At 42.8% G+C, this 24,140-nt stretch overlaps 1 protein-coding gene across 2 annotated transcripts in view; it reads left to right on the plus strand.

Moving 5' to 3' along the window:
• Window positions 1-215: 215 nt before the first annotated feature.
• DHRS7B (dehydrogenase/reductase 7B) overlaps window positions 216-24,140 on the plus strand; it is a 53,040-nt gene continuing 29,115 nt past the window's right edge. The window contains exons 1-2 of one of the 2 annotated variants that reach the window (XM_030923073.1): window positions 515-533; window positions 8,459-8,547. Coding sequence is in view for 1 of the 2 variants with exons in the window: in XM_010383768.2 (XP_010382070.1) it covers window positions 514-533 (20 nt within the window). In the remaining variant the exon portion in view is untranslated. Of the gene's footprint in view, window positions 534-8,458; window positions 8,548-24,140 lie in introns of both variants that reach the window. The other variant, XM_010383768.2, reaches the window with a different exon arrangement.

Consider the following 24,140-nt stretch of genomic DNA (forward strand, 5'->3'; position numbering starts at 1 on the left):
CTACCATCCATCTAGAATTATTTTACTTGAGATAGGAGTCAAGGTTCATTTTCCCCCAATCGACATTCAATTGACGTAGCACTATATATTGAACAAAACTTTCCTTATTGCATTACCGTGGCTACTTGTAGGAGGAAAAAGTGACTACATAGCTGCGGGTCTGTTTCTGGCCTCTCTCTTTTTCATTCATTGTTTTTACCTTTGTACCAGTTATCAGACTGTTCAGATTACTGTGACATTATAATCATCTTGATAACTGTATCGTGAATTCTCCAACTATGTTCTTCGCCGAAAGTCCACGGAACACCAACCACGACCTTCGGAATTTCTCTCCGGAAGATGAAGGCACTGTAGTTATGCAGGTGGACCCTGTTCAGATCTCGGGTCTAGCGGGTCCTACGTACACCTCGAGGGACGCCCGCCCAACGTGCATGCGCAGCCTCATCGCTGGGATTGGACGGAGCCTCGCCGGCTGCGTTCACGTCATTTCCGAGGCGGGAGGATGGATTGACTATGGTCTCTCCGGCAACCAGGTAGGGGCTGGGGAAGAAGGAACCTCCGAGATCAGGGGATAGGGTCTGGCCTTGAGCTGAGGCGACTCCCCGGCCTGGGTGAGGGGAAGCGGTGTAGTGGTCGAGCGAAGGCCGCGGGCCCTGGGGGAGCGCGCGGAATCCCGGGCGGCTTTCGGATCCCCGCGACGCCGAACTCTGAAGGAAGACAGCCCAGGCGCTGGGACCAGGGCTCTGGCTCGGGCGAGTGCTTGGCTGGGAACCCCGCCTGTCGCCGAGGTCTCTTCAGTCCGGTTTCCGCGGCTGGAAATGGGTGTCGCGCTGGGCTCTGTGTGTGAAAGGCCTCTGCTCCCAGAGGGCTCCTGGCTCGAGCCTGTTTATTCCCGCATTTCTGCGCGACGTAGGGGAGCCCCCGCATCGTGTGCCAGCGGCGGGACCGAGGGTTGAGCGCTGGGGGCCGGTGGCGCCTTAGCCAGTGATGGCGAGTTAGGACTAGCCAAAGGAACTCCGGTTTTTCAGAAGGCAGAAGGAGGGTGCTGACTCGAGCGTCCACGGGAATGGCTGTTTGAGATGTCTTGCTCTTCCAATACTTACTCTGTGGCTTCCTGGCTGTGCGGCTTTGGGCAAATGTTTTAAACTCGGAGTGTCTGTTTCTTCAGCTGTAACTGGGAATAACAAACCCACTCATAAGGTTGTTGTGAAGCGTAAATGAGACTGCACTTGCAAGGTGCTCAGCTGGTGTCTGGCACGTAGTAGGTATTCAACAAATGGTAGCCACGTAATGCTCTTTTTTCAGTTTCCAAACCTTTGGTGTAATGATTTGAGAATCGTGAAGTTACTTTTGAAGTAACGTTTGGGTTTCATATACATTTAGTAAGCAGAATACTTGCTTACACTGTTGCCGATTGCAACGGTGTGTTTGCATAATGGAAGCTATGTTTGTGCCTTTATCAAAGGTGTGGAATGTGCCTTCCCTACCATGTACATGTCCCCTTTTCTCCATTCCTTAATAATAGTTGATATTTTTTGAGTGTTTACTATGTTCCAGGCACTGTACTAATCCCTTTACTGAATTACTCAATCCCGTAATAACCCTAATAATAGGAACTATAATCTTCATTTATGGAGGGAGAAGTGGGCTTAGAGATGTTGAGAAATTTATCCTAAGGCATAGAGCTATTAGCCAGGCATGGTGGCACAGGCTTGTAGTCCCAGCTACTTGTTGGGACCGAGGCAAGTGGATTGCTTGAAGCTGGGAGATTGAGGCTGCAGTGAGCCGAGATCAAGCCATTGTATTCAAGTCTGGGTGACAAAGTGAGACCCTGTCTTAGCTAGGTACGGTGGCTCACACCTTTGGGGGCTGAGGTGGTGGGGGGATCACCTGAGGTAAGGAGTTCGAGACCAGCCTGGCCAACATGGTGAAACCAGTCTCTAGTAAAAAATACAAAAATTGGCCGGGCGCTGTGGCTCACGCCTGTAATTTCAGCACTTTGAGAGGCCGAGGTGGGCGGATCACGAGGTCAGGAGATCGAGACCATCCTGGCTAACACGGTGAAACCCTGTCTGTACTAAAAAAAATACAAAAAAATTAGCCGGGCGTGGTGGAGGGCTCCTGTAGTCCCAGCTACTCGGGAGGCTAAGGCAGGAGAATGGCGTGAACCCGGGAGGCGGAGCTTGCAGTGAGCCGAGATCCCGCCACTGCACTCGAGCCTGGGCAACAGAGCAAGACTCCGTCTCAAAACAAACAAACAAACAAAAATTAGCCGGGCGTGGTGGTGGATGCGTGTAATCCCAGCTACTCAGGAGGTTTTGGCAGGAGAATCGCTTGAACCTGGGAGGCAGAGGTTGCAGTGAGCTGAGATCCCGCCACTGCACTCTAGTCTGGGCGACAAGAGCGAGACTCCATCTTGGGGGAAAAAAAAAACCGAGACCCTGCCTCAAATAACAACAACGAAGGCATAGAGCCGGTAAAGGCAGCTCCAATACCACGTCACTTCAGAACCTAGCGCTTAGCTACAAATCTTATTAATTCCTTCAGATACTTATTGAACGCTTACAGTGTACCAGGATTGTGCTGGGTGTTGTGGATACAGTGATGACCAAAACAGATAAAACGCTGTCTTTAAATTGCTTATAAATCTAGCAAGGGAGATAGACAGTAAATATATACATAAAACTAAATGTTAATTACGATTGTGGTGCATGCTGTGGAGAACAGTAGAGGGTGCTGTGAGAATACATAATGGAGTCACCGGCATGCTGGGAGCGGTGGGGGTGTTGGGGGGGAATGAGGAGAGACAGGGAAGGCTTTCCCAAGAAAATAATATTTAGCTGAGACTTCAAGGACTGAGTTGGAGGTAAATGGACAAAGAGCTAACAGAAGGAGGGAAGGGCATGTGTGAAGTCTTGAGACTAGGAGGAGTTTCTATCTTGTTACCTAAAGACCTGTGTGAGGCTGAATGTGGTGGCTCACACCTGTAATTTCAGTGCTTTGGGAGGCTGAGGTGGGAGGATCACGTGAGGCCGGGAGTTTGAGACTGGCCTGGGCAACAAAGGGAGACCCCATCTCTACAAAAAATAAAAAATTATCTAGGTGTGGTGATGTGCACCTGTCGTCCCAGTTACTCTGAAGGCTGAGTCAGGAGGATCGCTTGAGCCCAGGACTTTGAGGCTGCAGTAAACTGCATTCCAGCCTGGGCAACAGAGTAAGACTCTGACTCAAAAAAAAAAAAAAAAAAAAAAAAAAAGAAAAGAAAAAGAATAATAAGCATTAAACCAGACTGGGATGTATTATGGATAATATACTAATGCAGTTTCTTTCAGAAAAGAAATACCAAATACAAATAAATGCCACCATTTATTTGTATGTAGCTGAGCAGATACAACCCATTATGTAGTCTCAAGATTAATGGTAATTTGTCCTCTTGTAAGAAGACTTGATAGCACCATTTGCTTTACATGCTTTCATAGTTCATTCTAAATTCATTTGGTAATTGGGTTGGTCATCTGTGCCACCTAGTTACTTTTTTCCAAAGGAAAACATAAAACAGCTCTATGATAAAACAAGTAGTTGAGGTGCCTAGGTTAAACTCCCACAGTGACAGGGCTGGGTCATTTTCTTCCTGGATATTTCCATTTAAAATAGGGGATTCAGGGGGTTTGGCTGAGCATGGTGGCTCACGCCTGTAATTCCAGTACTTTGGGAGGCTGAGGAGAGCAGATCACTTGAGGTCAGGAGTTCGAGACCAGCCTAGCCAACATGTCGAACCCCATCTCTATTAAAAATACAAAAATTAGCTGGGTGTGGTGGCACGCGCCTGTAATCCCAGCTACTTGGGAGGCTGAGGCAGGAGAATCACTTGAACCAGGAGGGAGGTTGCAGTGAGTCGACATTGTGCCTCTGCACTCCAGCCTAGGCTACAGAGTGAGACTTCATCTAAAAAAAATTTTTTTAAATAAATGAATAAATATAAAGGAGGGAGTTCCAGGCCCTTCAGAAAAACAGTCCTGGGTTTTACTGTATTTACTGGGTTTAAAAAAGGTAAGATAGGGCTAGTTTATTTAGTCTTTTAAAAGATTTGCATACATATCAAAGGGAAAGAGGAATAATTTATAAATACTGGGTTTTTCAAAGAAATGCTGTAAGGAAAAGGAAGGAGAGAAAAGATCTCCTTCCCTTTAGGCAACAGGGAAAATTCAGTTTTAAAATTTTTACTATATGTTTGCATGACAACTAAAAAAAAATTTACTTACAGTACGGTAAAATGTTGGACTAGAGCAACATCCATAATGTTGACTGGTGTAGGAATTATTCATTCCCACCCCATTATACACATATGAAACCTTTCTTTGGTAGCCAATGTTATTTTAATGCAGAAATTAACTCTCTATTCTGGAAAGCCATAAGCATGAGGGTGAAAACTGGGATGGAATGGCGTGTAAATTCAGTTTGAAAGCTTCTTGCCACCCACCCAGATAGGAAATACAACAAATTCCTTAGGATTTTATCTGAACTCTCCCTGCCATCTTCTAAAGTTCCCAGTAACATGAGACTTGGCCACTTAAACTGCTTAGTGGAGGGAGAGGTCTGTGATGGCCACTGAATTTGCTAGCGGAAAAGAGTCTCGATCCAGACCTCAAGAGAGGGTTCTTGGATCTTGTGTAAGAAATAATTTGAGGCCAATTCATAGAGAAAAGTGAAAGCAAGTTTATTAGAGAAGTAAAGAAACAAGATAATGGCTACTCCATAGGCACAGCAGCCCTGAGGGCTGTTGGCTGGCCACTTTTATGGTCATTTCCTGATTATATGCTAAACAAGGGGTGGATTATTCATGAATTTTCCAGGAAAGGGGTGGTAATTCCGTGACTGAGGGTTCCTTCCCTTCATAGACCATATAGGGTAATTTCTTGACCTTGCCATGGCATTTGTAAACTGGTATCGTGCTGGTGGAAGTGTTGTTTAGTGTGCTAATGCATTATAATTAGAATGTATGAGCAGTGAGGATGACCAGAGGTCACTTTCATTGCCATTTTCCATTTGGTGGGTTTTGGCTGGCTTCTTTACTTCAGCCTGCTTTATCAGCAAGGTCTTTGTGACCTGTATCTTATGCGATCTCTGTCTCATCTTGTGACTTAGAATGCCTAACCTGGGAATGCTGCCCAGTAGGTCTCAGCCTTATTTTACCCAGCCTGTATTCAAAATAGAGTTGCTCTGGTTCAGATGACTGATAAATTGATTGAATATTGCTTACCAGTTGTTTTGAGCTTCCTTGCTGTACTTAGCTAGTATTTTATTAAGTAAGCTATGTTTGCACTAGGAACAGTGGCCTTTCTTAGGCCACCAGAGAGAGACCACCTGTGGACAGGTCAAGTGCAACCAAGGGTTCTAGGAGCTCTGGCAGGAGGTTCTAGACAATTCTGGGCTTTCTTGTGATCTAATTTCTTACTCTCAGGTTGAGAAACACTCACCTGATGTAGACATGCAGCAGTAGAGGATGCTTGTAGCAGCTGAGGACAGGTCTGAAGACAGATCATTCCAGCAGACTCCATTCAACGTGTAATGCTTTATGGTGAATAAGGAACTGTTACCTCTTTAGGTCTTATCTTATAACTGCCTTGAGATGCAGGTAGAATGAGAATCTACTCATTCTGGAGGTGAGAAAACTGGGGTCCAAACGGGATAAGTTCCCAAATCAAACAGAGGAAGTAAATGGTGGAAACATTTTTATTCCAAATCAGTTGCTCCAACATGCAGGAACTATAAATCTAACAAGCATTTCATTTGTCATGCTGGACTGCCTTAGTTTAAGGAATCTAGATTTAGAAAAACCCAGGTTTACTAATTCACCCAAGTTTAAATGGTGAATATTTGCATTGCAGAAGGATTTTCCAGGCTGGGCAGGGTGACTCATGCCTGTAATCCCAGCACTCTGGGAGGCCAAGGTGGGTGGATCACCTGAGGTCAGGAGTTCGCGACCAGCCTGGCCAACATGGTGAAACGCTGTCTCTACTAAAATTTACAAAAATTAGCTGGGCATAGTGGTACATGCCTGTAATCCCAGCTAGTTGGGAGGCTGAGGCAGAGGAACCACTTGAACCCAGGAGGCGGATGTTGCAGTGAGCCCAGATCATGCCACTGTACTCCAGCCTGGGTGACAGAGTGAGACTCTGTCTCCAAAAAAAAAAAAAAAGATTTTCCAGTAAAAGTAGGTATTGTAACTTGGAGCGTACAGATGGGCTTCAAGGGTTTTGTAGGTCTCCTGAAATCATTTACACAATTTTTTATATACTTGCCTTTTAGCAGACATAGTAAAAATCAGATTTCCAAAGGAATCTATTCAGAGAAATGATAGAGACCCCCACCATTCTAGTGGATTAAAAAAAAAATCAACCTGTAGGCCGGGCACGGTGGCTTATGCCTGTTATCCCAGCACTTTGGGAGGCCGAGGCGGGTGGATCACGAGGTCAGGAGATCAAGACCATCCTGGCTAACATGGTAAAACCCCGTCTCTACTGAAAGTAAATACGAAAAATTAGCCAGGCATGGTGCTGGTGCTTGTAGTCCCAGCTACTCAGGAGGCTGAGGCAGGAGAATGGCATGAACCCAGGAGGCAGAGCTTGCAGTAAGCTGAGATCGCGCCACTGCACTCTAGCCTGGGTGACAGAGCAAGACTCCGTCTCAAAAAAAAAAAAAATCAACCTGTCAATTTTTAAATTGTGGTACTTAATGGAATGTTTCTCAGTAACTCTTCAGAAAATGTGTTTAAAAACATTTAAATGCAGGTTTACGGGGAAATGTTACATTTCTTAGTATGTTGCATGTGGTAGAATATTGTACTTGCAGACGCATCTCAATTAATGAAAAGGGGAATTTTAAAAATTTTAAAAATTTTCCATTGCTGGATAAGGAGAGATAAGGAAATTTAAACTACAGATGGTTCCCAGCTTATGATGTTTTTACTCAACCATTTTTCAACTTTATGATGGTGCAACAGTCATATGCATGTAGAAACTATACTCAAGTACCTATATACCCATTCTGTTTTTCATTTTCAGTACAGCATTAATAAATTACATGAGCCGGGCGCGGTGGCTCAAGCCTGTAATCCCAGCACTTTGGGAGGCCGAGACGGGCGGATCACAAGGTCAGGAGATCGAGACCATCCTGGCTAATACGGTGAAACCCCGTCTCTACTAAAGAATACAAAAAACTAGCCGGGCGACGAGGCGGGCGCCTGTAGTCCCAGCTACTTGGGAGGCGGAGGCAGGAGAATGGCGTGAACCCGGGAGGCGGAGCTTGCAGTGAGCTGAGATCCGGCCACCGCACTCCAGCCTGGGCGACAGAGCCAGACTCCGTCTCAAAATAAATAAATAAATAAATAAATTACATGAAATAGTCAACACTTTATTATAAAATAGGTTTATCTGAGATGATTTTGCCTAACTGTAGGCTAATGTAAGCATTCTGAGCATGTTTAAGGTAGGTTAGGCTAAGCTATGATGTTTGGTAGGTTAGGTGTATTAAATGCATTTTTATTTATGGTATTTTCAACTTATGATGGGTTTATTGAGATATAACCCTATGTAAATTGAAGAGCATCTGTAGTTAATTTTGTTGCCCATTAGTGTTGGGCACAAGGAAGAATAATAATTTATCCATTTTCTTCATTCCTTCTCTTTACTGTTTCTTATATTACCTAACACCCACTCCAGATAGATAATCCAGTAGTTGTCGTAATAATATCATTTAGCTAAACCAAATAAAATGCCTCCTAATCTACATATAAGCCTGGGTGCTGTAGCATAGCACATGTTTGTAATCCCAGCACTTTGGGAGACTGAGGCAGGCAGATTGTCTGAACTCAGGAGCTCAAGACAAACCTGGGCAACGTGGCAAAACCGGATCTGTACAAAGAATTATCTGGGCATGGTGGCATGCGCCTGTAGTCCCAGCTACTTGGGAGGCTGTGGTGGGAGGATTGTTTGAGCCCCAGAGGTCAAGGCTGCAGTGAGCTGAGATCACGCTACTGCACTCCAGCCTAGGTGACAGAGTGAGACCTTGTCTCAGAAAACAAAAACAAAAAACAGAAAACAAAAAACATGCATATATGTATTTAATCCTTTCTGCAATCTCATAAGGCAGATATTAGATACATTTTGCAGATGAGGAAACTGGCTAAACCATTAAGTAACTTGTTCAAAGGTACTCACTTAGTCAGTATGATGTTGGTATTTGATCCAAGATCTGCCTGGTTCCAACAATAGTTTGCTGTATCAACCATGTGAAGTGGTCATTCACACCTCAAATTTATTTATATCTCAATAGAAAAATGGCAGCTAGCAATTTGATCTTAAGCAAAAAGCAAGTCAGACTTGAATTTAAAGAGAATTTATTTTGTGGAAAAAACAATGAATTGCAAGAAACAAAATGTGGTTTCTTACTGAATCAGAAGGAAGATGTGGTTGGACAACTATAGCAATTGACCCCAGGCCAAGGGTACTGGTTAAAGTGAGGAAACGTTAATTCTTACAACAAGAGGTAAGTTTTGCAATGATCTACTATCTTTTTTTCTCATAAACTTGGAATTAAGGATATTGCCTTTTTCCCCAAACATTTTTTATTTAACTTGGCATATGTAATGTCTTAAAAGGCATCTCTTCTTGAAAGTTTCTAATTGACATGCATTACTATGAAGGCATTTGGATAGGATTATTTCAGAGACATAATTTCTATGTGATTAGGGTTTTTTGTCTGTTTTATCAAGATTTTAATTTCTAGCAGTGGGATAATTATATTAATAAGTCCTTGGGAAATTTGCGGCGCTTAGAATCTGTTGAGTTGCTGAACAGAGCTGGGGGTCTTGCTGTAGCCAGTGATCTCAGGACATTTTAAATGCTGCCACTGTTGTAGACCAAAACCAGTGTGCCTTATATCAGTGAAGGCTCTGAATGAAGCCTTGGGCTATGGCAGAACTTGGGGCCCTGAAGTACACATGGAAGTCAGCCCACTGAACATGGGGTTGACGAAAAGAGTACAGAAATGAGAATATATATTTGGACTACTTCTGGTTCCAAAGTAGCAACATAGAAATAAGCTGACTTCACTCACTCCCACAGAAAACCAAAAACAAATGTATAGTACTGAGAGTATCACCAGAAATGTCCCAGAACTCAAACATGAAGATGAGACAATTCTCGAGGCCATGGAGAAATGAAAAAGCTCCCAGCAGATGGTAAGAGAATTGGACTTCCACATCCATTCTGCCTGGCACCAAGTGTGAGGAAAATTTCCCTGCAAGTCACCATTTTTGCACTGGAAAAAGTAAGACTGAGATGAACAACCAACATCCTCATCATCTTAGATTCCCTAGCAGGAGACTTGTCCCTGCCTTAACCCACAGGAAGCATCTCAAGTGCCTGAAGGGGGAAATCCTGAGGACAGGCAGAGACAAAGGTGGGAGGCAGGACTGCCATCTCCAGCCCTGGAAACTCTGCTCTGTAATTCAATGGAGATGGCAAATCATAATGGCTACTCAGCAACACAACACTGTAGGAGGTTTTTACCTACAGGTCCTCTGGGCACAGTGTGGGAGGATCAAGAATTCAAAATAGGCCAGCACAGTGGCTCAGGCATGTAATCCCAGGCATCAGGGAGGCTAAGACAGGAGGACTACTTGAGCCCAGGAGTTTGAGACCAGCCTGGGCAACATGGTGAGATAGTGTGTCTATTTTATTTTTTATTTATTTATTTTTTATTTTATTTTATTTTATTTTTTGAGACGGAGTCTCGCTCTCTAGCCCAGGCTGGAGTGCAGTGGCCGGATCTCAGCTCACTGCAAGCTCCGCCTCCCGGGTTCACGCCATTCTTCCGCCTCAGCCTCCCGAGTAGCTGGGACTACAGGCGCCCGCCACATCGCCCGGCTAGTTTTTTGTATTTTTTTAGTAGAGACGGGGTTTCACCGTGTTAGCCAGGATGGCCTCGATCTTCTGACCTCATGATCCGCCCGTCTCGGCCTCCCAAAGTGCTGAGATTACAAGCTTGAGCCACCGCGCCCGGCCTAGTGTGTCTATTTTAAAAAATAAAATAATTTTTGAAATTTATTTTATATTTTTTGTAGAGACAAGTTCTCACCATGTTGCTCAGACTGGTGTCAAACTCCTGGGCTCAAGCAATCCTCCCACCTAAGCCTCTCAAAACACTGGGATTACAGGGAGAAGCCACCATGCCCAGCCCTGAAAAATAATTTTTTAATAAAGAATTCAAAATAGTAGTTTCAAGGAAACTCAATGATCTCCAAGGTGACACACACACACACACACACACACACACACACAATTCAGAAATTTATCAGAGAAACTTAACAAAGATATTGAAATAAAAAACAGAAATCTCAGAACTGAGAAATACAGTTGCTAAACTGAAAAATTCATTAATGGCTTTCAGCAGCAGAATGGATCAAGCAGAGGAAAGAATCAGTGAGCTGAAAGACGATTTGAAAATACACGGCTGGAGGCCGGGCGCGGTGGCTCAAGCCTGTAATCCCAGCACTTTGGGAGGCCGAGACGGGCGGATCATGAGGTCAGGAGATCGAGACCATCCTGGCTAACACAGTGAAACCCCGTCTCTACTAAAAACTACAAAAAACTAGCCGGGCGAGGTGGCGGCGCCCGTAGTCCCAGCTACCCGGGAGGCTGAGGCAGGAGAATGGCGTGAACCCGGGAGGCGGAGCTTGCAGTGAGCTGAGATCTGGCCACAGCACTCCAGCCTGGGTGACAGAGCGAGACTCCGTCTCAAAAAAAAAAAAAAAGAAAATACACGGCTGGGCGCGGTGGCTCATGCCTGTAATCCCAGCATTTTTGGAGGCCAAGGGTGGATCACTTGAGGTATAGGAGTTGGAGACCAGTCTGGCCAATGTGGTGAAACCCCGTCTCTACCAAAAAGTATAAAAAATTAGCCGAGTGTGGTGGTGTGCACCTGAAATCCTAGCTACTTGAGAGGCTGAGGCAGGGGAATCGCTTGAACCCAGGAAGGGGAAGTTGCAGTGAGCCAGGATCATGCCACTGCACTCCAGCCTAGGCGACAGAGCAAGACGGTAAAAAACAAACAAACCAACCAACAAACAAAACCAGAAAATACACAAAGGTGAAAAAAAAGTAAGGAAAAGCCATGAAGATTGCCCATAAGATATAGAAAACTACCTGAAAAGGCCCAAACTAGGAATTATTGGTGTTCAGGAGAGAGTTGAGCAAGAGCAAAGGGTAGAAACCTTAGTCTGAGAAATAACAGAAAACTTTACACAACTTAAGAAAGATACAAATATTCAGGAACAGGAAAATCAGAGAACATCAAATTTGACCCAAATAAGACCCCAAGGCATATAATAATCAGACTCTTTTTTTTTGGTTTGTTTGTTTGTTTGTTTGTTGTTTTGAGACGGAGTCTCGCTCTGTCGCCCGGGCTGGAATGCAGTGGCCGGATCTCAGCTCATTGCAAGCTCCGCCTCCCAGGTTCACACCATTCTCCTGCCTCAGCCTCTCGAGTAGCTGGGACTACAGGCGCCCGCCACGTCGCCCGGCTAGTTTTTTTTGTATTTTTTAGTAGAGACGGGGTTTCACCATGTTAGCCAGGATAGTCTCGATCTCCTGACCTCGTGATCCACCCGTCTCGGCCTCCCAAAGTGCTGGGATTACAGGCTTGAGCCACCGCGCCCGGCCAATAATCAGACTCTTAAAGGTCAACAAAGAGAGAATCCTAAGAGCAGTAAGAAAAAAGAAGCAAATAACATAAAGGAGCTCCAATTTGTCTGGCAACAGACTTCTCGATGAAGAAGCCTCATGGGAACCACGATGCAAAAAAGCATACAGGAAACCATACAGGCCAGGGAGGTGTGGAACAACATTTTCAAAGTGCTGAAAGAAAAAAATAACTGCCATTCAAAAATACTGTATCCAGCAAAATTGTCCTTCAAATATGAAAGAGAGATAAAGTATTTCCCAGACAAACCAAAGTTGAGAGAATTTACCACCACTAAACCCATCTTACAAGAAATGCTAAAGGGAGTTCTTCAAACAGAAAGAAAACACTCAATGTGGAAATAGGAAAACATTTGAAGGTATAAAACCCACTGATAAAGGTAAGTACGTGGACAAACCCAGAATACTCTAATACTGTAATTGTGGTATACAATTCACTTATAACTCTAGTGTGGAGCCCAAAAGACAAATCTATCAAAACAATAATAGGTATAGCAACCTGTTAAGAGGTAGATAATATAAAATTATGTAAATTGAGACAACTAAAAGTCAAAATATGGGGGATGAGGATAAAGTGTAGAAGGGTTTTTTTTTTTTAACATATTTTTCTTTGTTTCTATTTGTTTCTTTGTTATTTAAGATAAGTTGTTATCTCTTTAAAATGACTTGTTACATCTGTGAGATTTTTTTGGTAAGGTTCGTGGGAACCACAATACAAAACACTTATAATAGGTTTACTAAAAATATAAAGCAACAAAACATTCTACCAGAGAAAATCACTTAACCACAAAGGAAGACCAGAAGAAAGGAAGAGAGGAGTTACAAAACAACCAGAAAATAAGGAATAAAATGGCAGTATTAAGTTCTTATCAATAATAACACTGAATGTTAATGGACTCAGTTCTCCAGTTAAATAGCATAGAATTTTCTTTAGCCAGGCATGGTGGCTCATACTTGTAATTCCAGCACTTCGGGAGGCTAAGGTAGGAGGATCACTGGATCGCTTGAGTCCAGGAGTTCAAGACCAGCCTGGGCAACATAACAAGACTCCATCTCTATTTAAATAAATAAATAAATAAATAAGGCATAGAGTGTCTGAATGAATAAAAAGTCCTTGGCAAAGGGGCAAGGTATCTGGTATGGCAGACGAGGAGGCTGGGAAATCTCCTAGAAAACCAACCTATTAAAAAAGTATGAAACAGGATGAAATTGTCAAAAACAACAATTTCATGGGTGTGGAAATTGACCTAAGACATGCAATAAACCAAGAAGCATTTCTTTGGCCAGGCATGATGGCTTATGCCTGTAATCCAAGCACTTTGGGAGGCTGAGGTAGGTGGATCACCTGAGGTCAGGAGTTCAAGACCAGCCTGGCCAACATGGTGAAACCTACAAATACAAAAATTATCTGGGCATGGTGGTGCATGCCTGTAATCCCAGCTACTCGAGAGGATGGGGCAGGAGAATCTCTTGAACCCAAGAGGCAGAGTTTGCAATGAGCCAAGATCTCACCATTGCACTCCAGCCTGGGCAAAAGAGCAAAACTCCGTTTTTAAAAAAAGAAGCATTTATTCATGAAAAAACATGGAACTTTGAGTGAGAGCAGTAGGAGTCTGTGACATACTTGCCGAGAGCTATAATAAAATTACCACAAATTCAGTGGCTTAATAAACCACATATTTATTATCTTACAGTTCTAAAAGTTGGAAGTCCTAAAATTAAGCCATCAGCAGTGCTTGATTTCTTCTGGAGGGTCTAGAATAATCCCCCTATCTCAAGATTCTTAATTTAATCACAGCTGCAAAGTTTCTTTTTACCATATAAGTGAAGTAATATGCCCACTGATTCTAGAGATTAGGATTAGAATGTAGACATCTTTGAAAGGTATTATTTAGGCTACCGCAAACATTAATATACATATCCAGGAAACTTTGTGAGCTCCAAGTAGGACAGTCACAAAGAGATCCACCACATCTAGATACATCCTAGTCAAACTGTTGAAAGCCAAAGGCATAAGCTCAAAAACAGCAAAAGAAAAATTACTCATCACATGCAAGGGAACAACAGTTATATGATAGTGTCTGGCTTCTCATTATACGCAGCAGGGCTTTTAGCTTTCAGTCCAGCAGGTAGGTAGCTTAGAAGGTGCCACTTGTAGGCTGGGTGTGTGGCTCACGCCTGTAATCCTAGCACTTTGGCAGGCCTAGGCAGGTGGATCATGAGGTCAGGAGTTCAAGACCAGCCTGGCCAAGATGGTGAAACCCTGTCTCTACTAAAAATAAAAATTAAAAAAAAAATTAGCTGGGCATGTTGGCAGGCACCTGTAATCCCAGCTATTCGGAAGGCTGAAGCAGAGAATTGCTTGAACCTGGGAGGCAGAGTTTGCAGTGAGCCGAGATCACACCACTGCACTCCAGCCTGGGTGACAGAGTGAGACTCTGTCTCAAAAAACAAAAGTTGCCACTTGTTCCTAACAAGTAAAAAGCTTAACAAACCAAGAAATTGACTCTTCATAGATACATCAGAGACATGAAATCATACCGCACACTGTTGCCCCCAAAATAAGAGACAGATAGGTGGATACATGGAATCACATTTACTGGAGCAGAAACCTATGTGGGAACCAGTCCTGTGGTAGGAAAACATGAAGTGTAATTGACAAATTGCTGGAGACTCCTGTGAACAAGACTGAGAGTAATTTAGTTGAATGTTGTTCCCACTAAAATCCCATGTTCAATTGTAATCCCCAGTGTTGGAGATGGGGTCTGGTGGAAGGTGATTGGATCATGAGGAATCTTATGAAATGGTTTCATGCCATCCTCCTGGTGGTGTCCTTGCAACAGTGAGTGAGTTTTCACAAGATCTGACTGTGTAAAAGTTTGTGGCATCTTCCCTCTTGTTCTGTCTCACCCCCGCTCTCAACTGCTCCCTGTTCACCATCCACCATGATTGTAAACTTCTTGAGGCCTCCCCAGAAGCTGAGCAGATGCTGGCACGATGCTTGCTGCAAAACCTGCAGAACCATGAGCCAATTAAACCTCTTTATAAATTACCTAGCCTCAGGTGGTGTTTTGTTATTTCTATTTTTTGAGAAGGGGTCTCACTGTGTCACCCAGGTGAGAGTACACTGCCCCAATCTCAGCTCACTGTAGCCTCAGCCTCCTGGGCTCAAGTGATCCTCCTGCCTCAGCCTCCCTGAGTACCTGAGACCACAGGCACATGCCATGACACCTGCCTTATTTTTGTACTTTTTTGAAGAGACAGGATTTCACCATGTTGCCCAGGCTAGTGTTGAACTCCTGGACTCAAGCAATATGCCTCAGCTTCCAAAGTGTTGGGATTACAGGTGTGAACTACCACACCCAGCCCAGGTGTTTCTTTATAGCAGTGCAAGAATAGTGTAACACAGAGAGTTAAAAACTTCAGTGGGACCCAGTCATGGGGGTTGCTCATGCTTTCGTAAGTTTTACCTCCAAGACTTCTACCAGCCCCTCACAATGAATATTAGAGAGAAATCCCCTTGTGCTTCCAGCAGAGGGAAGGAAAAAAAAAATCATCACTTTGAAATATGCCAGAGCATTCTGCTCATCTTAACAAGGCCTACCCTCAGGAGAAACTATTTTACCAGAGCCTAACTTACTTTGGGGAAGGATAATACTCAACTTCAGCTCACTCTATTCTTTCATGTGGGGGAAATTAATACCCAACTCCAGCCCTCTCTAGCCATCCTGTCTCACCTAAAGGGGGAAAACTGAGAGACACTGGTGAAATTTGTAGTTCACAGGCTCACCAAAAAACTGAGAACTAATCATAGGACTGTAGAACACTTCCCCTCCCTCCAGCACCTTACCACTACATTACTAAAGGCCTGCTTGCCACAGTTCTTTTTACCCAGTGCATCCTATCCACCTTTTGATAAAAAATTACAAGGCATACTAAAAGGGAAAATACACAGAAGAGACTGAAGAAGCATCAGAACCAGAGTTTGATATGGCAGGAATGTTGGATTTATCAGACCAAGAATTTTTAAAAATCATGGTTAGTATGCTAAGGGCTTTAATGGAAAAGTAGACAACATGCAAGAATTAATGGGTAATGTAAACAGAAAGATGAAAAAGCTAAGAAGAAAAACAAAATGCTAGAAATCAAAAGTGATATAACAAATGAAGAATGTCTCTGATGGGCTCAGTAGACTGGACATGGCAGAGGAGAGAATCTGGGAGCTTTGAAGATATGACAATAGAAACTTCCAAAACTTAAAAGCAAAGAGAAGGCCGGGCGCGGTGGCTCAAGCCTGTAATCCCAGCACTTTGGGAGGCCGAGACGGGCGGATCACGAGGTCAGGAGATCGAGACCATCCTGGCTAACATGGTGAAACCCCGTCTCTACTAAAAAATACAAAAAACTAGCCGGGCGAGGTGGCGGGCGCCTGTAGTCCCAGCTACTCGGGAGGCTGAGGCAGGAGAATGGCGTAAACCCGGGAGGCGGAGCTTGCAGTGAGCTGAGATCTGGCCACTGCACTCCAGTCCGGGCGACAGAGCGAGACTCCGCCTCAAAAAAAAAAAAAAAAAAAAAAAGCAAAGAGAAAAAAGACTGAAAAAAACAGGAACAGAATATCCAAGAAATGTGAGATAACTACAAAAGATGCAACACACACATAACGGGAATGCCGGAAAGAGGAAAGAGTGAAAGGAATAGAAGCAATATATATATATATATTTTTTTTTTTTTCTTTTTTTTTTGAGACTGAGTCTCGCTCTGTCGCCCAGGCTGGAATGCAGTGGCTGGATCTCAGCTCACTGCAAGCTCCGCCTCCCGGGTTCACGCCATTCTCCTGCCTCAGCCTCCCGAACAGCTGGGACTACAGGCTTCCGCCACCTCGCCCGGCTAGTTTTTTGTATTTTTTTAGTAGAGACGGGGTTTCACCGTGTTATCCAGGATGGTCTCGATCTCCTGACCTCGTGATCCGCCCGTCTCGGCCTCCCCAAGTGCTGGGATTACAGGTTTGAGCCACCGCGCCCAGCCTAGAAGCAATATTTTAAGGAATAATGATTGAGAATTTCCCCCTCAGAGAACACCAAGCAGGATATCTTAGTCCTGTAGACTAGGTAATTTATAAAAAGACAGAAATGTGTTTCTTACAGTTCCAGAGGCTAGAAGTAGAAGATCAATGCACTGGCAGGTTCACTGTCTGGTGAGGGCCTGTTCCTTATAGAAGGTGCCATCTAAGTGTCCTCACATGGCAGAAGGGATAGAATGGGTGGGAAAAAAGGACAACGGCATGTAATCCCATTCATGAGGGCAGACCACTCATGACTCAATCACCTACAAAAGGTCACAACTCTTAATACTATTGCATTGGGGATAGAGTTTCAACATGAATTTTGAAAGGGACAAAAACATTCAAACCATAGCACAGGATAAAGGGAAAAAAGCCTATACAGACATATCATAGTCAAACTATAAATAATCAACGATAAAGAAAAAAAATCTAGAAAAAAGCCAGAGAGGAAAATTACTACCTATAGAGGAGCAAAGATAAGAATTACATCTGGGCTGGGCACGGTGGCTCATGCCTCTAAATCCCAGCACTTTGGGAGGCTGAGGTGGGTGGATTACCTGAGATCAGGAGTTTGAGACCAACCTGGCCAATATGGTGAAACCCTGTCTCTACTAATAATACAAAAATTAGCTGGGTATGGTGGCATGCGCCTGTAATCCCAGCTACTCTGGAGGCTGAGGCAGGAGAATCACTTGAATCCAGGAGGTGGAGGTTGCAGTGAGCCGAGATAGTTATAAGTGAAATGAATGACAGTAACAGTACAAGGGAAGAGAGGGAAGAATCAGGATTATTTTGTTATTATAAGGCACTTGCAATACCTTATAGTATTTGCATAGTGTATATTGCATAGCACTATAGTATGGTATAGTGTTATTTGAAAGTGGACTTGGATTCATTGGAAATGTATACTGTAAACTCTAGGGCAACCACTTAAAAAAGTTTGTTTGGGCCGGGCGCGGTGGCTCAAGTCTGTAATCCCAGCACTTTGGGAGGCTGAGACGGGCGGATCACAAGGTCAGGAGATCGAGACCATCCTGGATAACAGTGAAACCCCGTCTCTACTAAAAAATACAAAAAACTAGCCGGGCGAGGTGGCGGGCGCCTGTAGTCCCAGCTACTCAGGAGGCTGAGGCAGGAGAATGGCTTAAACCCAGGAGGCGGAGCTTGCAGTGAGCTGAGATCCGGCCATTGCACTCCAGCCCGGGCGACAGAGCGAGACTGTCTCAAAAAAAAAAAAAAAAAAAAAAGTTTGTTTTTTTTTTAAAAAAAAGCATAATTGATAAGCTATGAAAGGAGAGGAAATGGAATCATATAAAATGCTCAGTTAACCACAATGAGCAGAAGAACTGTGGAAGACAAAAAGAGGAGCAAAGAACAAGATTAACAAAAAAAAATTAACAAATATGGTAGCTGTTAATCCAGCTATGTCAATAATCACTTTAAATGTCAGTGGTTTTGTCAGTTACATCAATTAAAAGGCAGAGATTGTGAGAGTTTAATCAAAGAATAAGACCCAAATTTATGTTGTCTACAAGAAACCAACTTTAAGTATAAAGATACATATAGATTAAAAGTAAAGAGATGAAGAAAGATCCACCATACTAACACTAAATAAAGTGGGAGTAGCTATATTTCTATACAGAGCAGACTACAGAGCAAGGAAAGTTATCAGGGATAAAAAGCATTACATTATGACCACAGATCAATACTCCAATAAGACAATAATCTTTAATGTATATACATGTAATAGAGCATCAAAATATGTGAGGCAAAAACTGATAGAACTGCACAGAGAAAGAGATGAATCCACTATTATATTTGGAGACTTCAGTGCTGCTTTATCAGAAAGACAGATTTGGCATGCAGAAAATTAGAACATAGTTCAACTCAACAGCAGCAGTCAGCTGAATATAGTTAAAATGTAGAAACTACTTTGTCCAACAACAGCAGATTATACATTCTTCTGAAGTGAATGAAACATTCACTTAGACCACATTCTAGGCCACAAAACACACCTTAATAAATATAAAGGAACAGAAATACATTGTCTGCTTCCAGACCACCATGGAGTTGAACTAGAAATCAGTAACAGAAAGATAACTGGAAATCCCTCAAATAGTTAGTGATTAAACAACATACTTGTAAATAACGCATGGGTTAAAGAAGAAATCTCAAGAGAAAACTGAAAATATCTTGAAGTAAAAGAAAATGAAAACACACCTTACCAAATTTGTAGAATGCAGCAAAAGCAGTGCTTAGAGGGAAATTTATAGCATTGAATGTATGTATTAGAAAAGAAGAAAGATCTAAAATCAACAATCTAAGCTTATACTTTAGGCAACTAGAAAAAGAAGAGAAAATTAAAGCCAAAGTAAGCAGAAGAAAAATAATAAAAATTAAAGCAGAAATCAATGAAATTGAGAATAGGAAATCAGTAGAGAAAACCAAACAAAACTAAAAGCTGGTTCTTTGAAAAGATAATAAATAAAATCAATAAGCGTCTAGTCTGGCTAAGAAAGATAACCAAAAAACTAAGGCACAAATGACTAATATCAGAAATGAAAGCAAGGACATCACTACAGAGCCCATGAACATCAAAAGAATAATAAATGTAGCCGGGCATGGTGGTTTACGCCTGTAATCCTTGCACTTTGGGTGGCCGAGGCAGGTGGATTACCTAAGATCAGGAGATCGAGACCAGCCTGGCCAACATGGTGAAACCACATCTCTACAAAAATACAGAAGTTAGCCAGGCATGGTGTTGTGCACCTGTAGTCCCAGCTACTCGGGAGGCTGAGGCAGGAAAATCGCTTGAACCTGGGAGGTGGAGGTTGCATTGAGCCAATATCGTACCACTGCACTCTATCCTGGGTAACAGAGCGAGACTCCATCTCAAAATAAATAAACAAACAAAGCTGGGCGTGGTAGCTCCAGCCTGTAATCCCAGCACTTTGGGAAGCTGAGGTAGGTAGACCACCTGAGGTCAGGAGTTCAAGATAAGCCTGGCCAACATGGTGAAACCATCAATACTGAAAATACAAAAATTAGCCAGGCGTGGAGGCATGCACCTATTGTCCCAGCTACCTGGGGAGCTGAGGCAGGAGAATCGCTTGAACCTGGGAGGTGGAGGTTGCAGTGAGCTGAGATCGTGCCATTGCACCCCAGCCAGGGCGACGAGCAAAATTCCATCTCAAAAAAAAAAAAAAAAAAACAGAATGCTATGAATAACTCTGTACCCATTACTTGATAACCTAGATGAAATAGACCAATTCCATCAAAAGACAATCTGCCAAAACTCACACAATAAGAAATAGACACTCTGAATGGGCCTATATTTATTAGAGAAATGGAATCAATAATAATGACTTTCCAAACAGAAAGCACCAAGCCCAGATGGATTCACTGATGAATTCTACCAAACAATTAAGAAAGAATTATACCAATTCTCTACAATCTCTCCCAGAAGATAGAAGCAGAGAGACTTTCTAACTCAACCGATGAGACTTCCATTACCCTAATACCAAAACCAAGGATATTACAAGAAAATAAAAATATGTACCAGTATCTCTCATGAACATAGATGCAAATATCCTCAACAAAATATTAACAAATTGAATGCAATAATGCATGAAAATGACCAAGACCATGACCAAGTGGGATTTATCCAAGATATGCAAGTCTGGTTCAATATTCAAATCAGGCTAGGTAAAGTGCTCATGCTTGTAATCCCAGCACTTTGGGAGGGCGAGGTGGGAGAATTGATTGAGCCCAGAAATTCAAGACCAGCTTGGGCAACAGAGCAAGACCTCATCTCTACAAATAATAAAATCAGCCAGGTGAGGTAGTATACATCTGTGGTCTCAGCTACTTAGGAGGCTGAGGTGGGAGAATTGCTTGAGCTTGTACAGTTGAGGGTGCAGTGAGTAGTGATCACACCACTGCACTCCAGTCTGGGCAAGAAAGTGAGACCCTGTCTCAAAACAAAACCAAAAACTAATGTAATCTGGCTGAGCGCAGTGGCTTATTTCTGTAATCCCAGTACTTTGGGAGGCCGAGGCCAGTGGATCACTTAAGCCTGGGAGTTCAAGACCAGCCTAGGCAAAATGGTGAAACCCTGTCTCTACAAAAATGACCCAGGTGTGGTGGCACACTCCTGTAATGCCAGCTACTCGGAAGGCTGAGGCGGAAAAAATTAAGCCTGGGAGGTAAGGGCTGCAGTGAGCTGAGATTGCGCCACTGCGCTCCAGCTTGGTTGACGGAGTAAGACCCTGTCTGAAAAAAATAATAATAATCCATCACATCAACAAACTAAAGAGGAAAAAAAAGTCACATGATCATATCAGTAGATGCAGAGAAAGTATTTGACAGTATCTATCTCGGATTCATGATTAAAACTCTTAGGAAATAGGAGTAGAGGGGAACTCCCTCAACTTGATAAATACTTACAAGAAAACTACAGCCAACATCATACTCAATGGTGAAGAATTCAGAGCTTGCCCACTAAGATCAGGAACAAGGCAAGGATGTTCCCTCTCATCAGTGCTTTAAAAAAAAATTTTCCCACCCAAATCTCATATTGAATCATTACTGTTTTTTAACATCATACTGGAAGTCCTATATAGTGCAGTAAGACAAGAAAATGAAATAAAAATTGTAGAGACTGGGAAGGAAGAAATAAAAATGTATTTGTTCACAGATGGCAATCATTTATGTAAAAAATCTGAAAGAACAAGAAACTCCTGGAACTAATAAGTGATTAAGCAAAGTTGCAGGATACAAGGTGAATATATAAACGTGAATCACTTTTCTGTATACCAGTGGTGAACAAGTAGAATTTGAAATTAAGACATTACAGTATGAACAAGTTTTTTAATGAGGCAGACTATAAAACTGATGAAATGTAACAGATAACTAAATAGATATTCCATGTTCACAGAACAACTCAATAATGGCAAGATATAATTTCTTCCTAATTTATCTGTAGAGTCAATGCAATCCCAATCCAAATCCCAGCAAGTTATTTTATGGATATTGACAAACTGATTCTAAAGTTTATACGGAAAGGCAAAAGACCAAGAATAACCAGCTCAATATTGTAGGAGAAACAAGTTAGAGGACTGACACTACCTGACTCCAAGACTTAGTATAAAGCTACATTAATCAGGACAGCAATACTGGTGAAACAACAAGTAGATCAATGGAACAGAATAGAGAGCCCAGAAATAGACTCACATAAATAGAGCCAACTGATCTTTGACAATGGAGAAAAGATAGTCTTTTCAGCAGATAGTATTGAAACACTACCTGCATGCAAAAAAAAAAAAAAAAAAAAAAAAAAAAATCTAAACACAGACTTTACACCTTTCACAAAAGTTAATTCAAAATGGATCGTACACCTAAATGTAAAATGCAAAACTATGAAACTCCTAGAGGATAACACAAGAGCAAATTTGATGACCTCGGGTATGGTGGTGACTTCTGGGCATGATCCATGAAAGAAATAATTGATAAACTGGACTTCATTAAAATTACAAACATCTAGTCTAAGAAAGACGATGTCAAGAGAATGAGAAGACAAACCACAGACTAGTAGAAAATATTTTCATTCTTTCTTTTTTTTTTTTTTTTTTTTTAAAGACGGAGTCTCGCTCTGTCGCCCAGGCTAGAGTGCAGTGGCGTGATCTTGGCTCATTGCAACCTCTGCCTCCCGGGTTCAAGTGATTCTCCTGCCTCAGCCTCCTAAGTAGCTGGGATTATAGGCATGCGCCACCATGCTTGGCTAATTTTTTTTATTTTTTTTATTTTTAGTAGAGACGGGGTTTCACTGTGTTGGTCAGGCTGGTCTCAAACTCCTGACCTCATGATCCTCCTGCCTTGGCCTCCCAAAGTGTTGGGATTACAGGCGTAAGCCACCGCACCTGGCCAATATTTTCAAAAGACACATTTTAAAGGCCTGTTAGCTGGAATGGTGGCTCATGTCTATAATCCCAGCACTTTGGGAGGCCAAGATGAGAGGATCACTGAGCTCAGGAGTTTGAGACCAGCCTGGGCAAGATGGCAAGACCTTGTCTCTGCAATTTTTTTTTTTTTAAAGTTAGCTGGGCACAGTGTGGTGTGGCTATAGTTGTAGGTACTTGGGAAGCTGAGGCAGGAGAATCCCTTGAGACCAGGAAGTTGAGGTGGCAGTGAGCCACTGGACTCCAGCCTGGGCCACAGAGCGAGACCCTGTCTCACCAAAAAAAAAAAAAAAAAAAAAAGGACTGTTATCTAAATTATACAAAGAACTGTTAAAACTCATCAGTGAAAAATAGGGCCAGGCGTGGTGGTTCATGCCTGTAATCCTAGCACTTTGGGAGGCTGACGTGGTGGATCGCTTGAGGTCAGGAGTTCAAGACCAGCCTGGCCAACATGGTGAAACTCTGTCTCTACTAAAAATACAAAAATTAGGCCAGGCGTGGTGGTTCACGCCTGTAATCCCAGCACTTTGGGCGGCCAAGGTGGGTGGATCACAAGGTCATGAGTTCGAGACCAGCTGGACCAACATGGTGAAACCCCATCTGTACTAAAATACAAAAATTAGCCAGGCATGGTGGTGTGGGCCTGTAATCCCAGCTACTCGGAAGGCTGAGGCAGGAGAATTGCTTGAACCCAGGAGACAGAGGTTGCAGTGGCTGAAATCGTGCCACTGCACTCCAGCCTGGGCAACAGAGCAAGACTTCGCATCAAAAAAAAAAAAAAAAAAAAAATTATCTGGATGGTAGTGGCAATGTGCCTGTAATCCTAGCCACTCAGGAGGCTGAGGCAGGAGAATCACTTGAGCCTGGGAGGTGGAGGTTGCAATAAGCCAAGATCATGCCAGTGCACTCCAGCCTGGGTGACAAAGTGAGACTGTCTCAAAAATAAAAAAATTTTAAAAATTAACAATGAACAGCACAATAAAAAAATGGACGAAAGATCTGAAGAGACCTGAGTGAAGAAAATATACAAGTGGCAAATAAGCATATGAAAAGATGCTCTGCATCATATTTCATAAGGGAAATGCAAATTAAAATGACAGTGAGATACCACTGCACACCGAATAGGGTGGCCAAAATCCAGAACATTGACATCACCAAATGCTAGCATGAAAGTGGAGCAATAGAAACTCTTATTCATTACTGGTGGGAATGCAAAATGCTACAGCCACTTTGGAAGACAGTTGGTAGTTTCTTACAAACTGAAATGTACTCTTACCATACAACACAGTAATCACACTCCTTGATATTTACCCAGATAAACTGAAAACTTACATCTACTCAAAAACCTGCACACAGATG

Source organism: Rhinopithecus roxellana, chromosome 19, assembly GCF_007565055.1.
Source record: "Rhinopithecus roxellana isolate Shanxi Qingling chromosome 19, ASM756505v1, whole genome shotgun sequence".
Classification (NCBI taxonomy): Eukaryota; Metazoa; Chordata; class Mammalia; order Primates; family Cercopithecidae; genus Rhinopithecus; species Rhinopithecus roxellana.